This window comes from Phacochoerus africanus, chromosome 8 (genome assembly GCF_016906955.1).
Source record: "Phacochoerus africanus isolate WHEZ1 chromosome 8, ROS_Pafr_v1, whole genome shotgun sequence".
Lineage (NCBI taxonomy): Eukaryota > Metazoa > Chordata > Mammalia > Artiodactyla > Suidae > Phacochoerus > Phacochoerus africanus.
The window spans coordinates 100,790,985-100,811,655 of NC_062551.1; the positions used below are offsets into that span (position 1 = coordinate 100,790,985).

Below are 20,671 nucleotides of genomic sequence, written 5' to 3' on the forward strand. Positions count from 1 at the left end.
TTTCAGTTTTTCTGGTAGAAAAGTTGTGATAGCTCATCATATTCTTTGTTAGCATTTTCCTAACAGCTAGTGATACTGAACATCTTTTTGTGGGCTTATTTGTCAGCCAAACATCCTCTCTGATAAAATATCTGTTCATGTCTAGTGCCAATTTTCTAAGTGCATTATTTGGTTTTTTAACTGTTGAGTACTGAGAGATTCTTTATATATTATAGATATGAGTCCTCTGTCAGATGCATAGTTTACAAATATTTTCTCTCAGCCTATACCTTATTTTACATACTCTTAGCAGGACCGGCCTTTCACAGAGCAAAAGAGTTTAATTTTGATGAGGTCCAATTTATTGATTTTTGTTTTCTGGTATGGATTATGCATGTTTAAAAGCCCTTCGCCAAGCCCAAATACGTCCCACAGGTTTTTTTTTCTTGTTTTCTTCTAAACATTTTATAATTTTCCATTTTACTTTCTACTCTAATATGTTTATTTTATTTTTGATTTTATGGCCACACCCATGGCATACGGAAGTTCTCAGGCCAGGGATTGAAACTGAGCCACTATTTTAAATTACCTATTATTTAAGGTGTGAAGTTTTGAGGCATGCTTGTTTATTTATTATCAATAGGTATGCGTGGTATTCAATTACTGTTATCATTCATTTTGTTTATATCCTTTAATCCAGAAATTTTTCTTCTAAAACTTTTCCCAAAGGAAATAATTAGTGTCCCGTTACTGCTTTTTTTTTTTTTTTTTTCCTTTCAAAAGTGCCTTGGCTCCTCATACCTCCCTACTCTTACATAAAAACTTCAGAATTTCCATTTTGCTTTATGGAGACATAATTTACATAAAAATCCTCCATTTTAGGTGTTTTTAAGTATATTTACAGAATTGTGCAACATTTCTATCACCCTCAAAAGAAACCTCAAACCTATTTGCAATCATTCCTCCATTCCACCTGCAGCCCTAGAAAGCCACAAATCTACCTTCTGTCTCCACAGATTTGTTTCCCTAGACTTTTCATATACACAGAGTGATAGATTCCAATATCTGATCTTTTGCATCTGGTTCCTTTCGCTGAGCAGGATGTTTCTGCAGCATCGGTGTTGCAGCCTGTCAGCAAACGACTTCCTTCCTCTCTACTGCTGAGCACCACCCACTCTATGGAGGTACCACCTTTTCCACTGATGAGCTGATGGGCCTTTTCCATTGACAAGCTTTTTAGCTACTATGAATAATGCTGCTACAGATGTTATCAACATACAAGTTTTAAGTGGAAATATGTTTCTTTTTCTTTTTTTTTTTTTTAGCCACACCCTTGGCACACGGAGGTTCCCTGGCTAGGGGTCAAGTCGGAGCTGTAGCTGCTGGTCTACGCCACAGCCACAGCAACCTGGAATCTGAGCTGCGTCTGTGACCTACACCACAGCTCATGGCAATGCTGGATCCTTAACCCACTGAGCGAGATCAGGGCTTGAACCTGTGTCCTCATGGATGCTAGTCAGATTTGTTTCCGCCGAGCCATGACGGGAACTCTGGAAATATGTTTCCATGTCTCTAGAATAATGTTCATATGTTAAAAAGAACAACCCAGACAGGTTTTTACTGGAATGGCATTATACTAGGAGACTATGTGGCATCTTTACGGTACTGAGTCTCTACATCCAGAAACATGGTGTGTTCCTGCAGTTGTTCAAGTATTAGACCCTCCTTCCACTTTTTGTACCTACGTAGGTGCCCTGGCTAATGGGGTGCTGTCTAATCCTTCCATGTCATTTTTGTACACTTCCCTTTTGCCCACAGATCCACTCACTGTCTGATACATGGAAGGTACACGAGACTGGTACTCCCAGTCACTTTCTTTGGTGTTAGGGACACAGCAGTGCACAAGACCCAGTAGCCACTCTCACTGAGCTTACTTTCTGGTTGAAGGAGGGGACAGTTTGCCTGAAATCTTAAAACAGCTGACACAGGCGCAGAGCAGAGACAGTAGTGAGTAAGTGAGTGAGAAGTAGAAGAGGAGGAATCCGCGGTCCAGGCAAAGGACAGGACCACCTTTCCAATGCAGAAGGTCTCCGAGATGCCAAGGACACAGGTTTTTAGACCTGCCTGCACCTAAAGCTCTGGCCTGACTCATCAGGTCCACAGTGCTGGGAAGAGAGGCTGAGACAAAGAATGGACCTGCCATCGTGTTCAGGGAACTAGAGCCAACATCCTATGACAAAACATCATGGAAGAGAATGCAAAAAAGAATATACATATTATATATACATAATATATATATTATATATATAAAACTGAGTCACTTTGCTGTATGGCAGAAATTAACACAATGTTGTAAACCAACTATACTTCAATAAAACTTTAAAAAAAAAAACAAAGAATGGACTTCTGCAGCCTTCACTAAGGACAGGCCAGGAGGAGCAGGTGGGCGAACCACACTCCCAGAAATAAAACACCTGCAACAAACCCAAGGAGACTTCCACCTACAGTCTCATCAGTTTGTAAGATTCTTTAAATCCGTGTAAATTCTCCAGGTGTATTATTTAGATTAAACAGGCTCGTGGCCCAGGTGATTGACAGCAAGACTCTCAAATATGGTGGTGCAACACCCCATTCTGAGAATGAGTTTGGGGAGAGAAAAATCCTCAGGAGGATGGATGTATGGATGGATGGATGGCAGTGGATCCCGACAAAGAGGAGAGAAGGTAAAAGCGTCACCGGGGGCTGCCGAGACGAAGAAAAGGGGGCTGAAGAAAGGCTTCCTCCTGGGCCCAAAGACCCCACAAGAGCCGGGGGTGGAAGAAGGACCCCCGGAAAGTCTCCTGAAGGGCTCAACAAACAGCTCATCCCCCACCATCCTCCTCCTACTTGTGCAGTGCTGTGATGACAAAGCATTAGCTCCTCTCTGGAGTGAACACCCCAATGCAATCCTGCAGACGGCAGTGGAGAGAGGCATTAGCATTTGACGTGAGCTTAGTACCTGATTTACAGAGAGAGATGTTTCGTGGAAGATGGACGCAGAGTAGATTACACCCTTTCTCAGTCTTCAAACAACCCATGCCCCCCAGGAACTTGTTCCTCTGAGGACCGGGAGGTTTTGTGTACCAATAACCAGAAGAGACATCCCCTTGGTGATCCTGAACCTTCCGGGAGTTTCACTAATGATCAGGCGAAGGGAGTAAACACTACCCTAACTAACAGTGTGACAGAACAAAGGAGGCAGGTGTCACAGACACCAGAAAGGATAGAGAAGTGAGAGCAAAGGATTTGCCAAGATAAAGACAACGCACTGGGGAAAAAATAGATGCAACTGGGGAAACGTGCCAACGGATACCTCTAGGGTATCGTCCAGAGAAACAAGGTAGTTAATGAGCTAAAGAAACCTGAAAAGCAGTGTTGCTGAAGGAGACCAGAACAGAAGAATAAGACAGAGGTACCTACGTGTTTGCAGGGTGGTCCTGGGGGTCACTGTGCTAAGTGGCCAAAGCAAAAATAATGGCTGAAGACACAGATTCTTAGTTATCTCACCATCATGACAGCTAAGCCCATGTTTTAAAAATCATATTCCTAGAGAACACTGGTGTTTGTAACTAGGCCAAAGTGTCCCATGGCTCAAATAAATGATGGTACTCTTTTCAAATTTTTAGGGGAAAAAATGTTATCAGACAAAGGTGCACAGTCTTAAGGTTTCCTTCCAAAAGGATTCCTTAAATATTTGATGCCTACTATAGTTTGATGTAAGAATCTAATGGTAGATGGTTTGTGATGCACCTGAAAATCACACATGAATTTATTTGACTTGGTATCTCAGAAGGTTCCAAGGACGGCTCTGAAATTTTCAAACATCCCATCTCCTGAAGAAGTTTGAGAATCCAATCCAAGTGAGGGCAAAGGCCAGAGCAGTATAAAACCACACCCTCTGGTTTCTGTTTGGGGACACTGTAATTTTACTACAACTGGTGTTTCCAGAACACTGGCCTAGAGAACATTACAGAAACAACCTCTCCCCAGTTTCCACAGCTTTAAATGAGACTACCAGGGCCCCAGAAGACAGGGAGGAATCTTTAAAAGCCATCAGGTGCTTTCTTCAAATCACATCATTCAGTACCAACTATTCAACATTATGCATCATTTAAATACTGCATTAATATGTATTGTGTCCAAGAGGTTATGCAATATGCCCTTGAGATTTTTATGGCAGCAAAAGCAAAGAGGGAATCAAATTATCTAGTTTGACTTGCCACATCCTTTAAATAAATAGGACATTGTTAGTTTCCACCTCACACAGAAAGGTGAAGGATCACCCAGGAAAAGGTACAAAAACTATCATTTTGACATGGTTTAGCACCCTCCCTGTCTTGCTCAGAGACGGAAAGACTAGCTGACTTTTTGATGTCTTTACATGCTTGCGAGCAGAGATGGACACAGAAAAGCAGAGAGCTAGCTCCACTGATGGAAGCCTTGGAGCTGTAACTTCCTCTGCGTTGAGAAGCGTAACTCCTAGTCCTGCCCTGCCTGCCCGCTCACCTGTGCCCTTCACCTTCGCAGAATCCTAGAGACATTCTTTTACTGTGCACAAGGGAAGCTGTCAATGGTCTCTGAGTTGGGGGACTTTGAAAGGAAGCCATTAAATATATATTCTGATGGGGAAGCTCTTTGTGACTGCTGGAAACGGCCATCTTTTCTAATTCTCCTCTGGTAGGTTGTGAAATCTCGGTCTTTTTTTTTTTTTTTTTTTTTGGCTTTTGGCTTTTGGCTTTTGGCCTTTGGCTTTCGGCTTTTCTGGGGCTGCTCCCACAGCATATGGAGGTTCTCAGGCTAGGGGTCGAATCGGAGCTGTAGCCGCTGGCCTATGCCAGAGCCACAGCAACACAAGATCCAAGCCGCGTCTGTGACCTACACCACAGCTCATGGCAATGCCAGATCCTTAACTCACTGTGCAAGGCCAGGAATCAAACCCGCAACCTCATGGTTCCTAGTCGGATTCGTTAACCACTGAGCCACAACAGGAACTCCTGAAATCTCAGTCTTGATCACAATGTACTTATCTCTGTAAATGGGAAAACCATCATTTCCTTGGACAAAAAAGCAGAGCTGTCACACTGATTGACATCAAGTTCCCAGGAAGTACAAGTTTTCCATCACTGCATTAATATTAATGTCATCAAAAGCCAGAAGTTATAAGTGACTGGGAGGAACTGGCAGGAAATCTGTGACACCACTTCCCGTTGGCGAGCTGAATGTATTAAGCTCTTCAATGGTTTGCCATAAATATTCAGAGCTCTACAGACCTTTCTGTAGCCAAACCCTAATCCTTGGAGGAAGTGGCTTTTGGAGAATAATAAAAACCTGAACTGTTTGGAAGCATTATTTCTGCTTTTTCTGCATATCATTTTCCAATATACCATACCAACAGTGCACCTCTGAAAGAGCTGTGTAATCGCTTTGCTTCGCCTGTCAGGAAGTCACGTTGGCATCTTTCTCACTAGAAAATAAATACTTGTGATGCTTTCCTGACGTAATGAAGGTTTCCGTCTTCTTCGGGATAAAGAAGCCAGCTGAGACTGCCGTCAGTCAGATTTTAGAGAAATTCAAAACTAAATTTAGTGTGGAAAATGCTGTGTGCTTTTTTCCTTCAGAAAAAAAAATGTATATGAATATTACTTTGATTCCATTTTAATCATATAACACATCTTTGTGGTTCTGATAAGATCAGAAGAGTTTCACTGAATAAAAATATTCTCTTGATGCTGATTTCTTGGTGTCATGTGTTAGACATCTATGTGCTTTGGGATGGTCATTTGGAGGTAGGCAGTTGTGTCTTTTGCTCTGACTTTATACTCTGAAAGGATATAAATATATTACAGTTGTTACAATGGGATCGTCTAAAAGGGAAGTGTTAATTAAAAAAAAAAACTGGGTCGCACCCCCTTTAAATGAGAGCTTATTTCCTCCTTGGGGTCATTTGAGTTCTAACGCTCATCAGTCCCAAACATTAAGATTCTACAGTTCCATGCTCAGGAACTCAGCAATGGAGATTCCCAAACAGTGTGACGTTATAGGGGCCCCAGCACCCAGATTCCTCAACAGCAGAGAAACTTTGGGAGCCACATGATGGTTGCAATGGCCCAAGCGTGAGACTGTGGGAACCCAGGCCTCCTTCATAACACAATTACTGCAGGAGTGTGGAAGCTCAGAAGATAAGGTGAGAGTGTGGGGACCCCTGCCACCTAGGTGGGACTCACCGGGGACCGCAGAACATGCTGGGGAAGCTCTCCCTGGCTACTGGATCCCACCTGAACCCCATAGTGGCTTTTGGCCTCCATCTGCCCAGCACCCGATGATCCCTCTGTCAGGGTTCCTTGCCAGCATCACAACACTGACAGCTGAATAACGCTGCAAGGCCTCAGCACCTGTACCCCAAGCAACCCCCACGGAGACAGCTCCCCCATGTCCATACAGAGTAGGCTTAGTGACAGGATGGGATGGGGACCATATCCATGGCAAGGACTCAGTTTCCACCTCTAGACATTCATGTAGGGGTGCTTTGGAGGTGGTGGAAATGCTGGAGACCAGAGGGCCTCTTCCCCACACCCACCTCCCCAACTGCCCCGACCATCTCTTTGCTCCCCCACAGCTACCTTGAAAGACAGGAGCCGGGCAATACAAGCATAGCCAGACCCTTAGGTATCTAAAAACATGTGTAACATCACATAACTAGAAGAGGCAGAGTAACTTGAATGTAAATGATCTGAATCCAAAGGAGTCATCCCAGGGCAGAGTAAACTTGATCTTTCAGAAAGCTGGATTCACTTCGTTTCCGCCAAACTGGTTTCCTAGACGGATGCGTAGGGATGCAAAAGCCACCACATTTTCATTTCCTCTCCATTTGAGCTAAAAAGCTGAGCTGTTAAGAAACACACACTTGGCCACGAATGCTGTGTGCCTTTGGGTGCACTACTGGAAACAAAGAGTTAAAAGCAAAATTCTCTTTCCCTCATGCACAGATGCATGAACTGTCTTTCCTCACACCTCCAATGAGAGGCCTGGGCTGGAGCAGCAGTTCTGAGGCCACTGTGCACCCAAGTCATCTGGGCATCTTGTTAAAATGCAGATTCTGATTCCACGGGTCTAGGATACAGCCCAAGATGCTGCATTTCCAATGAGCTCCCAGGTGATGCTGATGCTGCTGGTCCACGAACCACAGAAGAGTATGTGAAGGTCCCTTTCTATCCTAAGCATCTTATCTCAATAGCATGCTTGGCCCCTGCTCCCTGGGCCGCCTGGTACCCATCGGAGAGATTAAGTTCACATCAATACTGCTCACATGCTCAGTTCTATGCCTTCACTCCACTTTCCCAAATCTATTCCAGGTCAAGGGTGGGATCCATAGCCAGGAAGTATTCCTTAACTAGCTTTTTCTCCCCAGTGGTCTTTTTCTTCTAAAGTCCTCTAGCACTTAGAGATCGTCCCTCTTGCTTTGCATTGGTCACTAATTATTTTTTGATGACTCTAACTAAATTATAGGTTAATAGGGCCATGTTGCCTGATCTTTGCTTTCCCTGAATACTCTCAAATGGTTGCCTCCTTTTCAGCCTTCATTTCTCAGTGCAAATGCCACTCCTTGGCGAGGCCTTTCTTGAACACCCAACCTAAATTAGTCTCTCTCCCTGTACCCTCTGACCAATCACCCTCTTTCAATTTCTTTGTAAGACGTCTCAGGTTTTGAAATTTTCCCTCTTGTTTCCTGACTTGTTTATTACCCACCTCCCCCCACCACAGAGAGGGACTTCATTTACACTGTTCCTCTCTACCCCATGCCTGAAATAGTAACTGTAAGATAGTAGGTGCTCAGTATATATCTGTTGAGTGAATAAGGGCAAGAATCAAAGAGCTGGGCATGCAAGAGGCACTTGAAAAAATGCTTAGTGGATAAATCAGAGACATGTCATTTGCACTCTGTTTCTTTGCTTTTGAAAATGAGTTCCTCATCTGTGTGTTTCTCCTTTCGCTCTGGGAACTCATAGCAGCTAACATGCAACTAATTGTGCAGGGAGCTAGGACATGTGAGTTTCTATTAGTTGTCAGTAGGACAAGTCTTCTATCCATGGTGCCTGTGGATCATAGGAAATAACAGGAGCGGTGACAGTGTGGACATTTGGGGTGCTTTTCTGGAACATTTTAGCAGTGGGTCTCTTCTTGGCCATTCCGCTGTGCAGAGCCCTTTCCCAGCCTGTCTTTGATCTGCTCTCAGGCCTGCCAACACACCCTGGTTTTCTCATTTCATACCTCATTATTGTACAAGGCACACAATCCAGCTTTGATGGTGTACATGGAAAATGGCAGAAAATGCAGGCATGGGGGAAATGGAATGTACAAAAATGAACCTACTTATTAAAGAAAACAATCCCAGCTAGGTCTCTAGAGCTTGGTGATTTGCAAAATTAAGAATGAATGGGTCTGAAGGCAGAAAGTGAAGGCTGTCTTTGTTGCCCACCATTTGTCTGGATGGAGCTAGATGCCCCTGTCTGATGGGTTGTCAGGAAGGCTCTTTAGGTGGTTCATCATTTCCTTTCCTCTGTGGTGGCAGCACTTGGGCTTGAACCCTACCATCTTTCAGAAACACAAGAGAAAAGCTGGACGGGAACCTTGACACAGCCGAGTTTACCCTTCATTGCCAAACAGAAGTTCTCGAGAGTGATGCTGAGTTCTTTCTCTTGGAGGTTCATCTGTGGAGCTCCAGGGAGTGGAGGCCGAGGCAGGCGCAGGTCCCTCTGGCACAGCAGCGTTGCGCAGGGAAGGGCTGGAAATGCAAACCATGTAACCTTTAAACTGTGAGAAACCAAGGCTTGCACTCCATGGGCTTTGAGTTCTATTGCTCCATCCAGGCTCTGCTGGGTGTTTTCTTTTCTTGCCTACTCTGTCCCCAAAGAAATCTAATGGGGCTTTAATCCACAGCTGCATTCCGTATTTTCTATTTCATCAGGCTCTCTTATCCTTTGCGTGAGCCATGAAAAAACTGGGAGGCTACCAAGGTACATAATGGTGGGATATGGATCAAAGACAGTGCCCGGTGGAATCGGAAGGTCTGATAAACCACAGACAACTTTTGAGCATAGGTCCCATGCAAGACTTTATTTGCTAAATCTAGTGCTTGCTTTACTGTTCCCTTTGGTCATGCTTTGGTTTGTCCTGTTGTTTTTTTACTGGCAGGAGTACAAAGAAAGAACAAGGAGAGGGGAGGAGTGAGATATTTGGAGTCTCCTGTCTCACTTGGGATAGTGGTTTCCTTCTTCTGCTTTCGAGTTCTTTCTGTGAAGATTCTCAAACTTCCAGTCTGAAGAGTGCCCTCTTGGTTGTGTTTTTACAAACTCCTAATTTCTTTTTTTTTCTTTTTCTTTTTTTTTTTTTTGTCTTTTTGTCTTTTCAGGGCCGCACCCATGGCATACAAAGGTTCCCAGGCTAGGGGTCTAATCAGAGCTGTAGCCGCCGGCCTACGCCAGAGCAACAGCAACGCGGGATTCGAGCCGTGTCTGCAATCTACACCACAGTTCATGGCAACGCTGGATCCTTAACCCGCTGAGCAAGGGCAGGGATTGAACCCGTGTCCTCATGGATACTAGTCAGGTTTGCTAACCTCTGAGCCACAACAGGAACTCCAAACCCCTAATTTCACCCTAGAGTGACAGGAGTGTGAAATCTGGGTTCTCCCACTAACGGAAATTAAAGGCCCTGGTCACTGTACAATTAGCGAGGCAGCAATGGAGAGAGTGATCTCACTCCTGAGAGCAGGCCTCTGGAGTGGCCCGGGGTGTGCGCCATATGGGCAGGCAGCACGGAATCTCATCAGCTGATCCTGCAGCCCCATTTCAGAGCAATTAAGTGCAGGTCCCTACCATGTAGATGCCTGGCAGTATGAACAGAACCAGAGAGTGAGGGTAACAAGCTAGGAGACGATGTTCCGACTGCAAGGATGGTCACTAAATGTATCAAGAGTTTACCACACACTGAGCAGTGGTGCATGTGCACTACCCTGGTTTCGTCCTCACCACAATGCTATGAGGTAGAGTGTGTTAGGATCCCCACTACAGATGGGGAGACTGAGGCAGGGAAGATGACATCACTCACTTATTTGATTAAATTATGAGGAGCTTGTGGACAATATAAACTGGTTCCAGAATACACGATTCTAAATTACCTCTGTTTCTGCAGCCCCAATAGTCTCAGAGAGAACAGGGCATGGGGAGAGGTGGGAACTGCCGGGCTGCTGACACAGCAAAGCCTTTCCCACTGCAAGTTCCTGGAGACCAAGTGGGGCCGCGTGGGGGGTGGCAGGCTGGCCACCCCTGGGTCTCTCCCTGAGCAGCCCAGGAGCACAAGCAGGCCAGCCAGGCCAGGTTAATGAAATGGCCAGGGAAAGGAAATGGATGGTGAATAACTTATGAAAGGGAATAAATTACATAAGGATTGTTTTCAAGAAAGAGCAGATGAAAGGTTTCAGGTCAGAGTTTAATCCAACTCAACTAAGCTCATCTTTTCCGTCTTCTTTTCTCCCAAGACCTTCATTACTCTCCGGCTACTGTATGTTCTGACTGACCTGCTGAACCCCGAGTTCTTGAGATCCTGGTGGATTATTATGATTTGGTAGCCATAGCCCTTCAGCTTTCAGCAGGGTGAAAAGGGGTGTTCCGTGACTTCAGAAATCATCCAAATTGAACGGCCAGTGAAATTAGGAAGTAACTCCAGAAGGGCCAGGAGCACCGCTGCTCCTTTACAAATAACCACGTCACTTGGAAACCCGTGGGAAAGTATGTTGATGTTATATTATTACGGAAGAGATAAAGGATCCACTGGAAACAAATGTGTTCTGATTTTCTTCTGACACCCTGAGCTACACACAAAGAAAAACTCCTGCAGATGCGAACACTCAGGTGAAATGAAACAGTTCAAAGTTCCAAAGAATGCAGTTTGGAAGGAAGCCTTTGAATAATCAACCATAAATTTTATTGCAGTCATCAACATGAGAAAAATATGTCCCAAGGCCCTATTTGTCTGGAAGAGGACTGTCCTCTTTTCCAAAATCCCTCATAGGAGTTTTAACTGTGCAAATGATGGCTAGAAATTAGGCAGAAATTTGAAACTATTAATGGCTTAATCCACCTCAGTGCTCGATGAAGTTCTGCAGTATGGTCCCAGTTTACACAGCTCAGCAAAAGAGGCCCATGAGGCTGGGAGTTGCCACCTGGCCCCAGGCAGCCAGCTGGGTAATGAAATGAGATCTCAGATCCAATCTTGGTGCAAAACACCAGGTTATAACTGGGATTCAAGAAATCTAGATACTCAGAGCCAAACAAAAGCAAAACAAACAAACCAAAAAAAAAAAAACCTTCAAAATTACTGTTAGACCTAGTGGTTTCTCCTTTGCAGTGATTTCTCTAAAAGGAAACAGACTGAAAGCAAAGGACTGAAAACTTTCCCTTCATTAGGGCTTGCTGTCCAGCACTCTGACTCTGAGCAGGAACTGAGAGGTAGAAGGAGGTGGGTTCCGAACACTCCATCATTATCCAGCTTCATTATTTGCTTGAAAAGGGGGTCAGGGGCCACCTTTCAAAGACACAGGTGCAGGGCTTCCTTTGATGAACCATCTCTCCTCCATCCCCTCCCTTCTCCCCACTGTCTCCAGCCCCACCTCACATGCCCCTGGCCACATTTCTCTCTTTAAACCGGGAAATGTTTGGTCTTTATCATTCTTTTTGCAAAATGCAAGCTCTAGCTTTAAACCCAAGTGAATACTGAGTACCTTGACCAACGATCTTGTAATGGGAACTGTGGGCAGCAAAGCCCTCCTGGGTGGGTTCCGTGGACACTTTACAGCGAAATTCAGAATCTACAACAGCCTCCCCAACCATCGCCACCAAAATATCTGTCTGGACACCAAAGTTCAGCCAGCACCTGCTTCATCAGCTCTTCTGCTGTTTTCTTCCTGCATCCTGGCTGCCCCATTTCAATAGATAATTGAAATCTTTCCTACTTTCTTCTCAGTTCTCCGTGGGGAAATTCCACTTTGCAATTCTCTTTTCCCTGTCATTTTTACTTTACAGTTGAGAGGGCAGGGATGAGCTGGGAACCAGGATTTCTCTCTCCCTCTCGCTTTTAAAAAATGACGTAGAGAGTTTGGACAGCCTCCCTACCCCCACCTCCCCCCTTTGATTTTAGCCCTGATTCCTGGAGAATTAATAGTTTTCCTTTTAATGCTTACTGATTACCGCACGGGTCCGAGCAGAAGGGGCTGCCAAGGAATAAGCCTCGGAGCTGATTCTAATCTCGGATGAGTCCCAGCTGCCCGCGTCTGGGGGAGCCGCCTTGGTCCCGGGAGGCCGGCCACAAAGCCCAGCGTGGCTGGAGCTCGAGGACAGCTGACAGCGGTTCCACCGGCCCCGCGGGGCGTGCAGCTTGGCGGGGGCGGCTCCACTGGGCCCGCGGAGTTCGCCGGGGGACAACTTACTGTGTTCGCTGTGCGTCCACACTGCAAACTCCCAAGTGGGAGGGGGTACAGCAAAGGCTGTGTCGTGTCCAAGAGTAGAGGCAACAAAAGAGAAGACAGAAGAGGAGAGGCAGGGAGGAAGGCAGACAGGGAGGCGCGGCGCTACCCCATTCTCCCCGAGCGCGCCCCTCGGATGCTGATGGGGAGCCCCTCCCGGAGCGGGGGCCCTTTCCTTCGGCCCCCTCCAGCCCGCTGCTCAGACAGGTAGTTGGAGAGAAAGAACAAAGCTCCCGGCCGGGGCAGGCGGCGGTCCCGGGGCGCCCGGGGGGCGGGAAGGCCGAGGCCCAGGCAGCCCCGCGCCCTGCCCTCCCGGCTCTCGCCCCCGGCCCGACTCCAGCCCCCTCCTCCGCCTACCCTTGAGCCTCTGGGTCCTCGGGGGAACTGTTCTTCCGAAGGGACGCGCGCGCGCTGGAGAGGAAGTGGGGGGAGCCGGGGCGGGGGGGGGGGTAGGGAGACGGCCGGGCGGAGAGGGGGGGGAGAAGGCGGGGGATGGGGCGGGGGGCGGGTGCGCCCCTGAGCAGCTGAGTCGGGCCGGGTACCGACTGCCATCCTGCAGCAATTTCCCTGTGTCATGGCTCCGGTCTCTTAGCAACAGCCGCGGGTCCGGCCGCCCCGAGCCACGCGTGCCGCCGCCGCCGCCGCGGGCTCAACTCCACCCGGTGGAGCCCGGCGCGCCGCAGCCACACAAAGAGGAGCTGGGCCGGCCGGGAGCGACGCGGGAGGGCAAGGCAAGGGGCAGGGGCCGCGGCGGCGGGGAGAGCGGCTCCAGGCAGTATGAGGGATGCGGAGGACCTGACACTTCTTGGAAACTCTTGGAAATGGCTCCCGCCCCGGCATCGGAGGGGGCTGCGAACCCGGGGCGGGCGCTCGCCCCCGCTGGGCTGCTGATCCGCGCTCAGATGGAGGGCCCCGAGGCGCTGTCCCTGCGCTCTGCCGTCGGCTCGGGCTGAAAAAGTTTCTCCATGGTTCCTTTGTGTCGCCTGAGCGCCCGTTCGCCGGCCCCGAGCTGCCCCAGTCTTTCCGGGTAAGTGAGCGATATTGTTTGCTTCCAGTGCTGCCATTTTGATCAATTCTGTCTGTCCCCGGTCCCCGAGCGGCCTCTCCCCAGCCCTCCTGCATGTGCCCGGGTCCCCGGGGCGGGTGATCGGGAGAGTCATTTTCCTGGGCGGGCCACACAGCATGCGCTGCCCAGATAAAAGCGAGTTCAGGATTGCCCTTACTTCGCTCCAGCCTGTCTTCTTTCCAGAGGCGGACTCCCAGCTGCTGCACTCATGTGACTCCAACATAAATAAGCAGACCTAAAAGAAGGGCAAGGGGCTCGCTGCCCTACCAAAGGAGGGGGCCAGGGGTGCAGGACCAGGGTGGAGTCCCGGCAGGGCAGGGCACTCCCAGCCAGTGGGCGCTGAGCCTCAGAGCCGAGTGGGGCTTAATCCATCATGAGCCGAGAACTTGAATGTCTCTTGGAAGCAGTTGTATTTTTAGACATCCCTCCTTTGCTTCCCCCATCCTCCATTCCTTAACCACCGAAAGACCAGCACCAGGCAGTAAATTGCTAGGGCAGCCAACCTCGAATGCCAAGTTTGTTTTCCTTCATTATGTATGAAAAAAACCTCAGAGGTGGGTCTTCCTTGCCATCTGACCTTTGTCGGCATTTCACATCCGATGGAGATACATTACAAAGGAGTTCAGACTTCAACAGGGCTGAAGGAATAATGAACTAGGGAAGTTAATTACTAGCTATTAAACTAATTTTAAAGATCTTCTGTAAACGATTTCTGAAATCCATTCCGATCTTCCTCACATTCTACCCAGAGCCAAAGCTGCCTGATGAGGGGAAATACATATGTGTACCTTCTTCCCTCAAGACGTTCAGCATCAGTGTCAATGCCCAACAAAATGTTAGCCCTTCTGTCCTCCAGGAGAGCCACCCTGCCAACTGGGGCTGGGTTTGCTTCTAAAATGTCTGGCTCCTATATCCTTCTTAAAATAATCACAGACCTCCAGATTATTACATTAAAGATGCTGGAGTCTAGGGATCACTTAAACCAGCAGTCTCTATGTTACAACTACATAATAAATGTGTTTATGATGGCATGAAAATGGACAGTAAGCTACTCATTTTTTCAATCTGTACTTACTGCTGCAGTACCTTCTTAAATCCAAATTAAAAAGGTTTATAGATGTATTCTCTCTAACCCCTCTCTAACCTACCTAGCATTTCTCTCTACTCAAAGCCAACTAAGTTCCAAGGAGATACTGATTTGCAAATATCTTTAATAGCTGATTACCATTTTCTTTTCCACCAGTGAAGAAATGATGCTGCCTGTAGAATGGAGGGAATCACGGGCCAAAGCTCTTCACCAGGCACCAATTAAAAGCAAAATTCTACCTAAGTAATCCCACATTTTCAAAGGGTAATTTATTCCAAAACATGAATTATTCTATAAAAGATAAACTACCCAAAGGCTTGTGAGTGATATCTAAGCCTTTCAAACTCATACAATGCCCTTAATTTTAGCATCTCCATTATAGGAGGGAACACAACCAGTGGAACAGAAAATGTTTTACTCTGGGGATCCAGCAGGATTGAAATTTTTAGAAGCTAACAGACATCCACAGAGATGCAGCTGTGCATTTTTACCTACCAAGACTTTCTTATAAACAACTAAACTTCCTATAGGATAGTCTATGCATTCTTGCCACCCTCCTTTCCTAAAAATGACCTCATGAGACAAAGATGAAAACAGCTCTCACTTGGGGAAATGTCATTCTACAAATCATCATTATTATGTACACTGCTGTACCTAGTTAATTGCCTACTTATGCAAATGCTCGGATTCTTTAGAGAGATGCTGGCACATTAATAAGGGGTCAGAGGCCATCATGGCAGAGTTCTGCTTTTTTCTTTTAAGACTGTTAATTTCCCCACCTGAGGGGGGGGGGAACTTTCTCTTGGAGATTCTAGGGGACCTCTCAGATTCCCTGCTGAGATCTAGCACATGATACCTTTAAGGGAGTTCCTCTGAGGCGAGGACGCCAGAAGGAAGAGCGCAGTTACATAACCAGTTACCTAAAACTAAATATTCCACCCCAAGAAGCTGTCCAGATGTTGCAGAAAAGAAATGAGTAACCGGCTGTGAGAGGGATCTGCGGGCCTTGAGCTGTAAGAACAGCGAGAGCCTGGGGACAAGTTGGTGGAGGGAGTTCCACTGCCACAGTACTGACCTCTCTCTGTGGTGTTCTCCCAGCCTTGAACTCCGTGTTAATTACCTCGGGTAAATAAGCCGGCTGCCAGGATGTGACTTTTACTTTCCACCCAGGGGAATGATTTCCTTTTGTCTTTATAAAATGGTAACTTTTGTGCCTGTTTTAGGGAGTTTGGACCCCACGCTGACAGATCCCTCTGCTCAGTTAAGAGACTTGGCAGCTCCCCTGGGAAAGCCCTCACCCACTACTTTGAGTCCCCACATGCAGTTTTTACTAATGGTCACAACTCTGTTGGCTGCCAGCCAGGAGGGTTTTAAGTGAGCTATGCTGGCGCATTACCTACAACGTATGTGGGGGATGGGGGGAGAGCAGGCAGGCAGCAAGGCGTTTTCTCAAAGTGTTTTATCATCTCCTATGAATTACTGCAACAGTATTTATTATTACAACAATGACTCTTCCCTAAGCCATTTACCGCACCCCTTGGCCCCCACGTACCGCACTCGGGTTAGCGGGTAATGGAGGGGGGAGGGGGGTGCACACGAGCTGGTATCCGGGAGCGGGACAATGGCAGCGCGTGGGATGTTGCTGCAGCCAAGCCTATACCCTCTCACTGTCTTCCTCTGCTTTGCAGCAGGAGGAGGTGGCAGAGCAGCTAGTGGGCAGCCGGTGCCCCCCACCCCACCCCGCACAGGCGTCCACAGGGGCTAGCCCCGCACTCCACCCGCTCGCCATGATCGCCACGGGCGGCCTGTTGAGGATTTCCGCCAGAAAGCAAGATCCCCTCCGCCCCCCTAGCCAGGTCCCCAAACGCAAGCGGAAAGCCAAGAAGAGGCGCAAGAACGACGTGGTGGTGGTGAAAGGCAAGCTGAAGCTGTGCTCCATCTCCGGGCTCATTGCCCTCTGTGGTATCCTGGTGCTGCTGGTGGGCATAGCCATGGCGGTGGTGGGCTACTGGCCCAAGGCCAACGGGGCCAATAAGGACGGGGTTAAGCAGCTGCAACCCACGGGCAGCGGCCACCGCGTCCCCACGATGACCAACAGAAGCAGCAATGGCAGCAAAAAACAGACCGGGAACCACCTGGGGACTCCGGAGGGCGTCAACTCCAGTTCGGTGGGCGCGCCCAGGAGCACGCCTCCAGCGCGGTCCCCCGCCCCTTCTTCGTCCTCCTCCACGTCTGTGGGTTTCTTCTTCCGAGTCTTCTCCGGCTACCTGCACTCTGACAAGCTCAAGGTCCTCGGGCCCCTCATCATGGGCATCGGCATCTTCCTCTTCATCTGCGCCAACGCTGTGCTCCATGAGAATCGGGACAAGAAAACCAAGATCATCAACCTGCGGGACCTCTACTCCACCGTCATCGACGTGCACAGCCTCCGCGCCAAAGACCTGGCTGCAGCCGCGGCCGCCGCCGCGGCCGCCGCCGCCTCCTCTTCGTCCTCTGCCCCCGCCTCGGCGCCCCCCGGGGCCGCGCCGCTCAATGGCTTCCTCGGCTACGTGCAGTCGCGGGGCCTGGAGCTGAAGCCGGGAAGCTGCGGAGGCGCCGGGGACGCCTTCGGGGCGGCGGCCTTGCTGGCCAGGGGTGCGTGGCCCCACCCCGCGGCGCTGGGAGGGGGCGGTGGGGCCCGGGGCGCCGCGTCTCCGCCAGACCTGGCCTCCTCCCCGCGCTGCCCGCGGGAGCCCCCGAGCCTGGCGGAGGCCGTGTACAGCATCTACCGCGAGCGCTCGGGCGTGGCCGGCCGTCGCCGGACCGCTGCCGCGGAGACCGCCGCTGCCGCCACCGCGGCCGCCAGCAGCAGCAGCAGCCCGGCGCCCTGCAGCCCCCCCGGGAGCTGGGGACGCCAGAGCACCGCCAGCTCCCTCGTGGGCTCTTCGTTGAGCGCCTTCGCGCTGCTGCCCCTACCCGGGGAGCGCGACGGGGATGGGGACGCGGAGGGCGCGAGCTGCGGCTGGCAGCGGCCGCCCGGGGAGCGCGGCTCCCGGGAGATCCCGCGGGGCGAGCTCGACCTGAGCTTGACCGACCTCCGCTGCGCCCAGGGCGGCGCGCGCCGGGCGCCCCCCGAGCAGGAGGAGCCCGCGGGAGCGGCGGCAGCGCGCACCACCAGGGGGCAGGGTGGCCGCCTGCCCAGGACCGGCAGGTACGCGGCCCTGCGGCGCCGCAGCACCAGCGGGCTCCCGGACTACCGGGCGCCTCGGTCCCCCGAGCCTCCGCCCACCTCGCGCAGCGCGGACCTAGACCTGAGCCTTCCTGCCCAAGCCGCCTCCCCCTCGCCCTCTCCGCGGCGGGAGCGCTCGCCGCCCGCCGGCCTGGACTCGCCGAGCTCCCAGTCGGATGGGCCATCCTGCAGCAATAAGGGCTACACCCCCCTGCGGGAGGCCGGCACCTCCCTGGAGTCGGTCGTGTACGCGGTAGGCGGTGACAGTCCAGCCGGTGAGGCCGCCACCTCCCCGGGTGCGGAGGAGAGCCCCCCGGAGGATCCCAGCCGGGAACCCCCCGCGGCCGAGGCCCCCCAGCCCGTGCAGAGGCACTTTACAAACAAGGAGAAACTCTTCATGATTTCCCGGTCTCACGCCACTGGGGTCGAGGACGGAGAACTGGAAAGTACTGGCATTTAGGGAAAGAGGGAGCAGAAGGGAAAGAGTGAAAAGACAGGGGAAAGGCCCGCTCGAAGCAGTGAACTTAACAGTTCCCTATGTCCTGGTGGGTTTACCCGAGGAAATCAATCGTTCACTACCCAAAGAGCTGCAGAACGTTTGCCTTGAATTGCGTTCATGAGATTCCTGTAGATAACTCCAAGCAATTTTTTTTTTTTAAAAAAAGCAAACTAGTCTTATATGTCCGATGGTGATTGTATGTTCTCTGAAACCAAATGTATTAAAAGGTCAGCAATCTAGTTCATTAGATAAAATTCTCTTAATTTTCTTAGGATCAAAATAATATATTTTTGACAGTAACTGTGCACTTTACTCCAACTTTTTTTTTGGATCCCTAGTTGCCCCAACCTGTATTCTGCCGCTAGTTTCGTCCATAGCTGCTTGTGAATGACAAGCTTTTTTCCTCCTATGCTTTTGCAAAGCATAGAAGGGTTTGTCTCGGTTCTCTGAGAACTGATATTACTAAATGAAGTCAAAGCCAAAAGCATGAGTTTGTCCGGAAAGAGCATTTTCCTTACCCTACCCCCACTGTGCTCATCTGACTGCCCAAAGGCCTCTTTATTTTTTAAAAGGGTATTTACATTTTGCTACGAGAGTACCTAATGGAGACCGAGGGGGCCAGCCTCTAGATGGACTGTTACTCCTAAATTCACTATATCAAGTACACGATACTTCATGGAGTATTATCACACCTGTATTGAAAATAGCATTAATATGAAAAATCTTTTTCTAATAAAAGAGGTTTCCAAACAAACAGTTACACATAACATTGCCTCATTTTGCCTTGAAACTAATACTTCTAACACATGTAAAACATTGAACAGTTCAGCTGGTAAATCTAAAATATTTTGCTATGGCACGGCTACTGTGATTCTAGCTACCTTCCCTGGAGGTGCTCAGCACCATCCTCAATCAATTTTCAGCATATTTTTAACTTTTAAATAGAGGGTAGAATTGAACATTGGGGAGTTTTTCTTTCAAATGGAATGAAACATTAAACAGTAATTTTCTGCAGTAGTCTTGTTTACCTCTACATATTAATTTACAGAGCACCAGGTTTAATATTTCATTTTCATCTTCTTGGAGTCGACGCTTTGGTTTTTGCTTTTAAGTTCATGATCTTGAATCCCTGGCCTGCCTAGGCTAACAGGTAATGTTTCAGTAATGTGGTGGATCGTTTACACTTAATTGTATTCAAAGTCAGTTCATTCATTTCCAAGACCATTAGACAAATGCAGTAACTAGTGGACCCTTCTGATGCCCTCTTCCCTGGAGTATGAGCTGAGCATCTTGGGAATGTACTATGTTTGGCTGTTCCATACACAGCTGAGGCTATCATTGCAGGAGGTTAAAATACTGATTTTCAAGGGAAAGTCAGTCAGAGATATGGCCATGCTCATCTCCATGGGTGAAGCAGTGGGTCCAGTAGAAAAAGGGCTGATTCAGGGGTGACACTGGAACCCCCCTCCCAGCCCCCGCTTTTGGCATCTGTGACCTAGAACAAGTCACAGATGCTGAATCTCAGTGGTCAAGTCTATAACTAGACATACCTCATAGAGCTGTGAGGGGCAGAACAAGGGGTTACACCAGCAGAGCCAAGTCGTTTAGAGCGATACTCAAATACAGTGGTTATCATAATTATTATTATTATCATATTACCTGGATGCGTGCCTTAGAACCCTGGGCTTTCCCTCCACCTGAGTTCAAGAAAGCCTGGGCTAAAATCTGCAATATCCACTTACAGTCTGCATAAATGGAGGCAAATCACTTAATCCCTCTGGGCCTTGGGCGGATGAAATAATCTTTATGATTGCCTTCAGCTCTGAAAGCTTTGCTTCATTTCAGGGTGGTTTTTTTTTTTTTTTTTTTTTTGTCCTGGATATAATCATACAGTATTTGTACATACAACTTGGCCAGGTAAATATACTACTTCATAACTACCATTTAGCCCAACATTGTGTAATCAGTTTTTAAAGGACCTCGTTTATTCTCAGATTGAATCTGCATTAAGGTAATAACACACTTTAAAGCTGTGGATTAATTCGACTCTTGCATAGAGGAAAAGTGAGTTGCCACTCGTAAGAGTGACAAACATAATCCTATGTCCAGGTAGTGTTAAATTTCACCAGTCTCAACTGTTTTATCACACATACGTATTTTAGAATTTCCAGTTTTTCTTCTCCATTCCCTTACATACTGAGTGATTTAGATACTGACAGAGAATTTGATGAGTTGTTTAAAAAGGAAAAGCAGGCCCTAGTGCTCTAAATGCT

General features: G+C 48.6%; 1 protein-coding gene across 1 annotated transcript; it reads left to right on the plus strand.

The window, feature by feature from the left end:
* Positions 1 to 13,445: 13,445 nt before the first annotated feature.
* On the plus strand, positions 13,446 to 19,152 carry TMEM200C (transmembrane protein 200C). The gene is made up of 2 exons (XM_047793754.1): positions 13,446 to 13,565; positions 16,380 to 19,152. The coding sequence occupies exon 2, from the start codon at positions 16,479 to 16,481 to the stop codon at positions 18,357 to 18,359; it is 1,881 nt and encodes a 626-aa protein (XP_047649710.1). The 5' UTR covers positions 13,446 to 13,565; positions 16,380 to 16,478; the 3' UTR covers positions 18,360 to 19,152.
* The last annotated feature ends 1,519 nt before the right edge of the window (positions 19,153 to 20,671 follow it).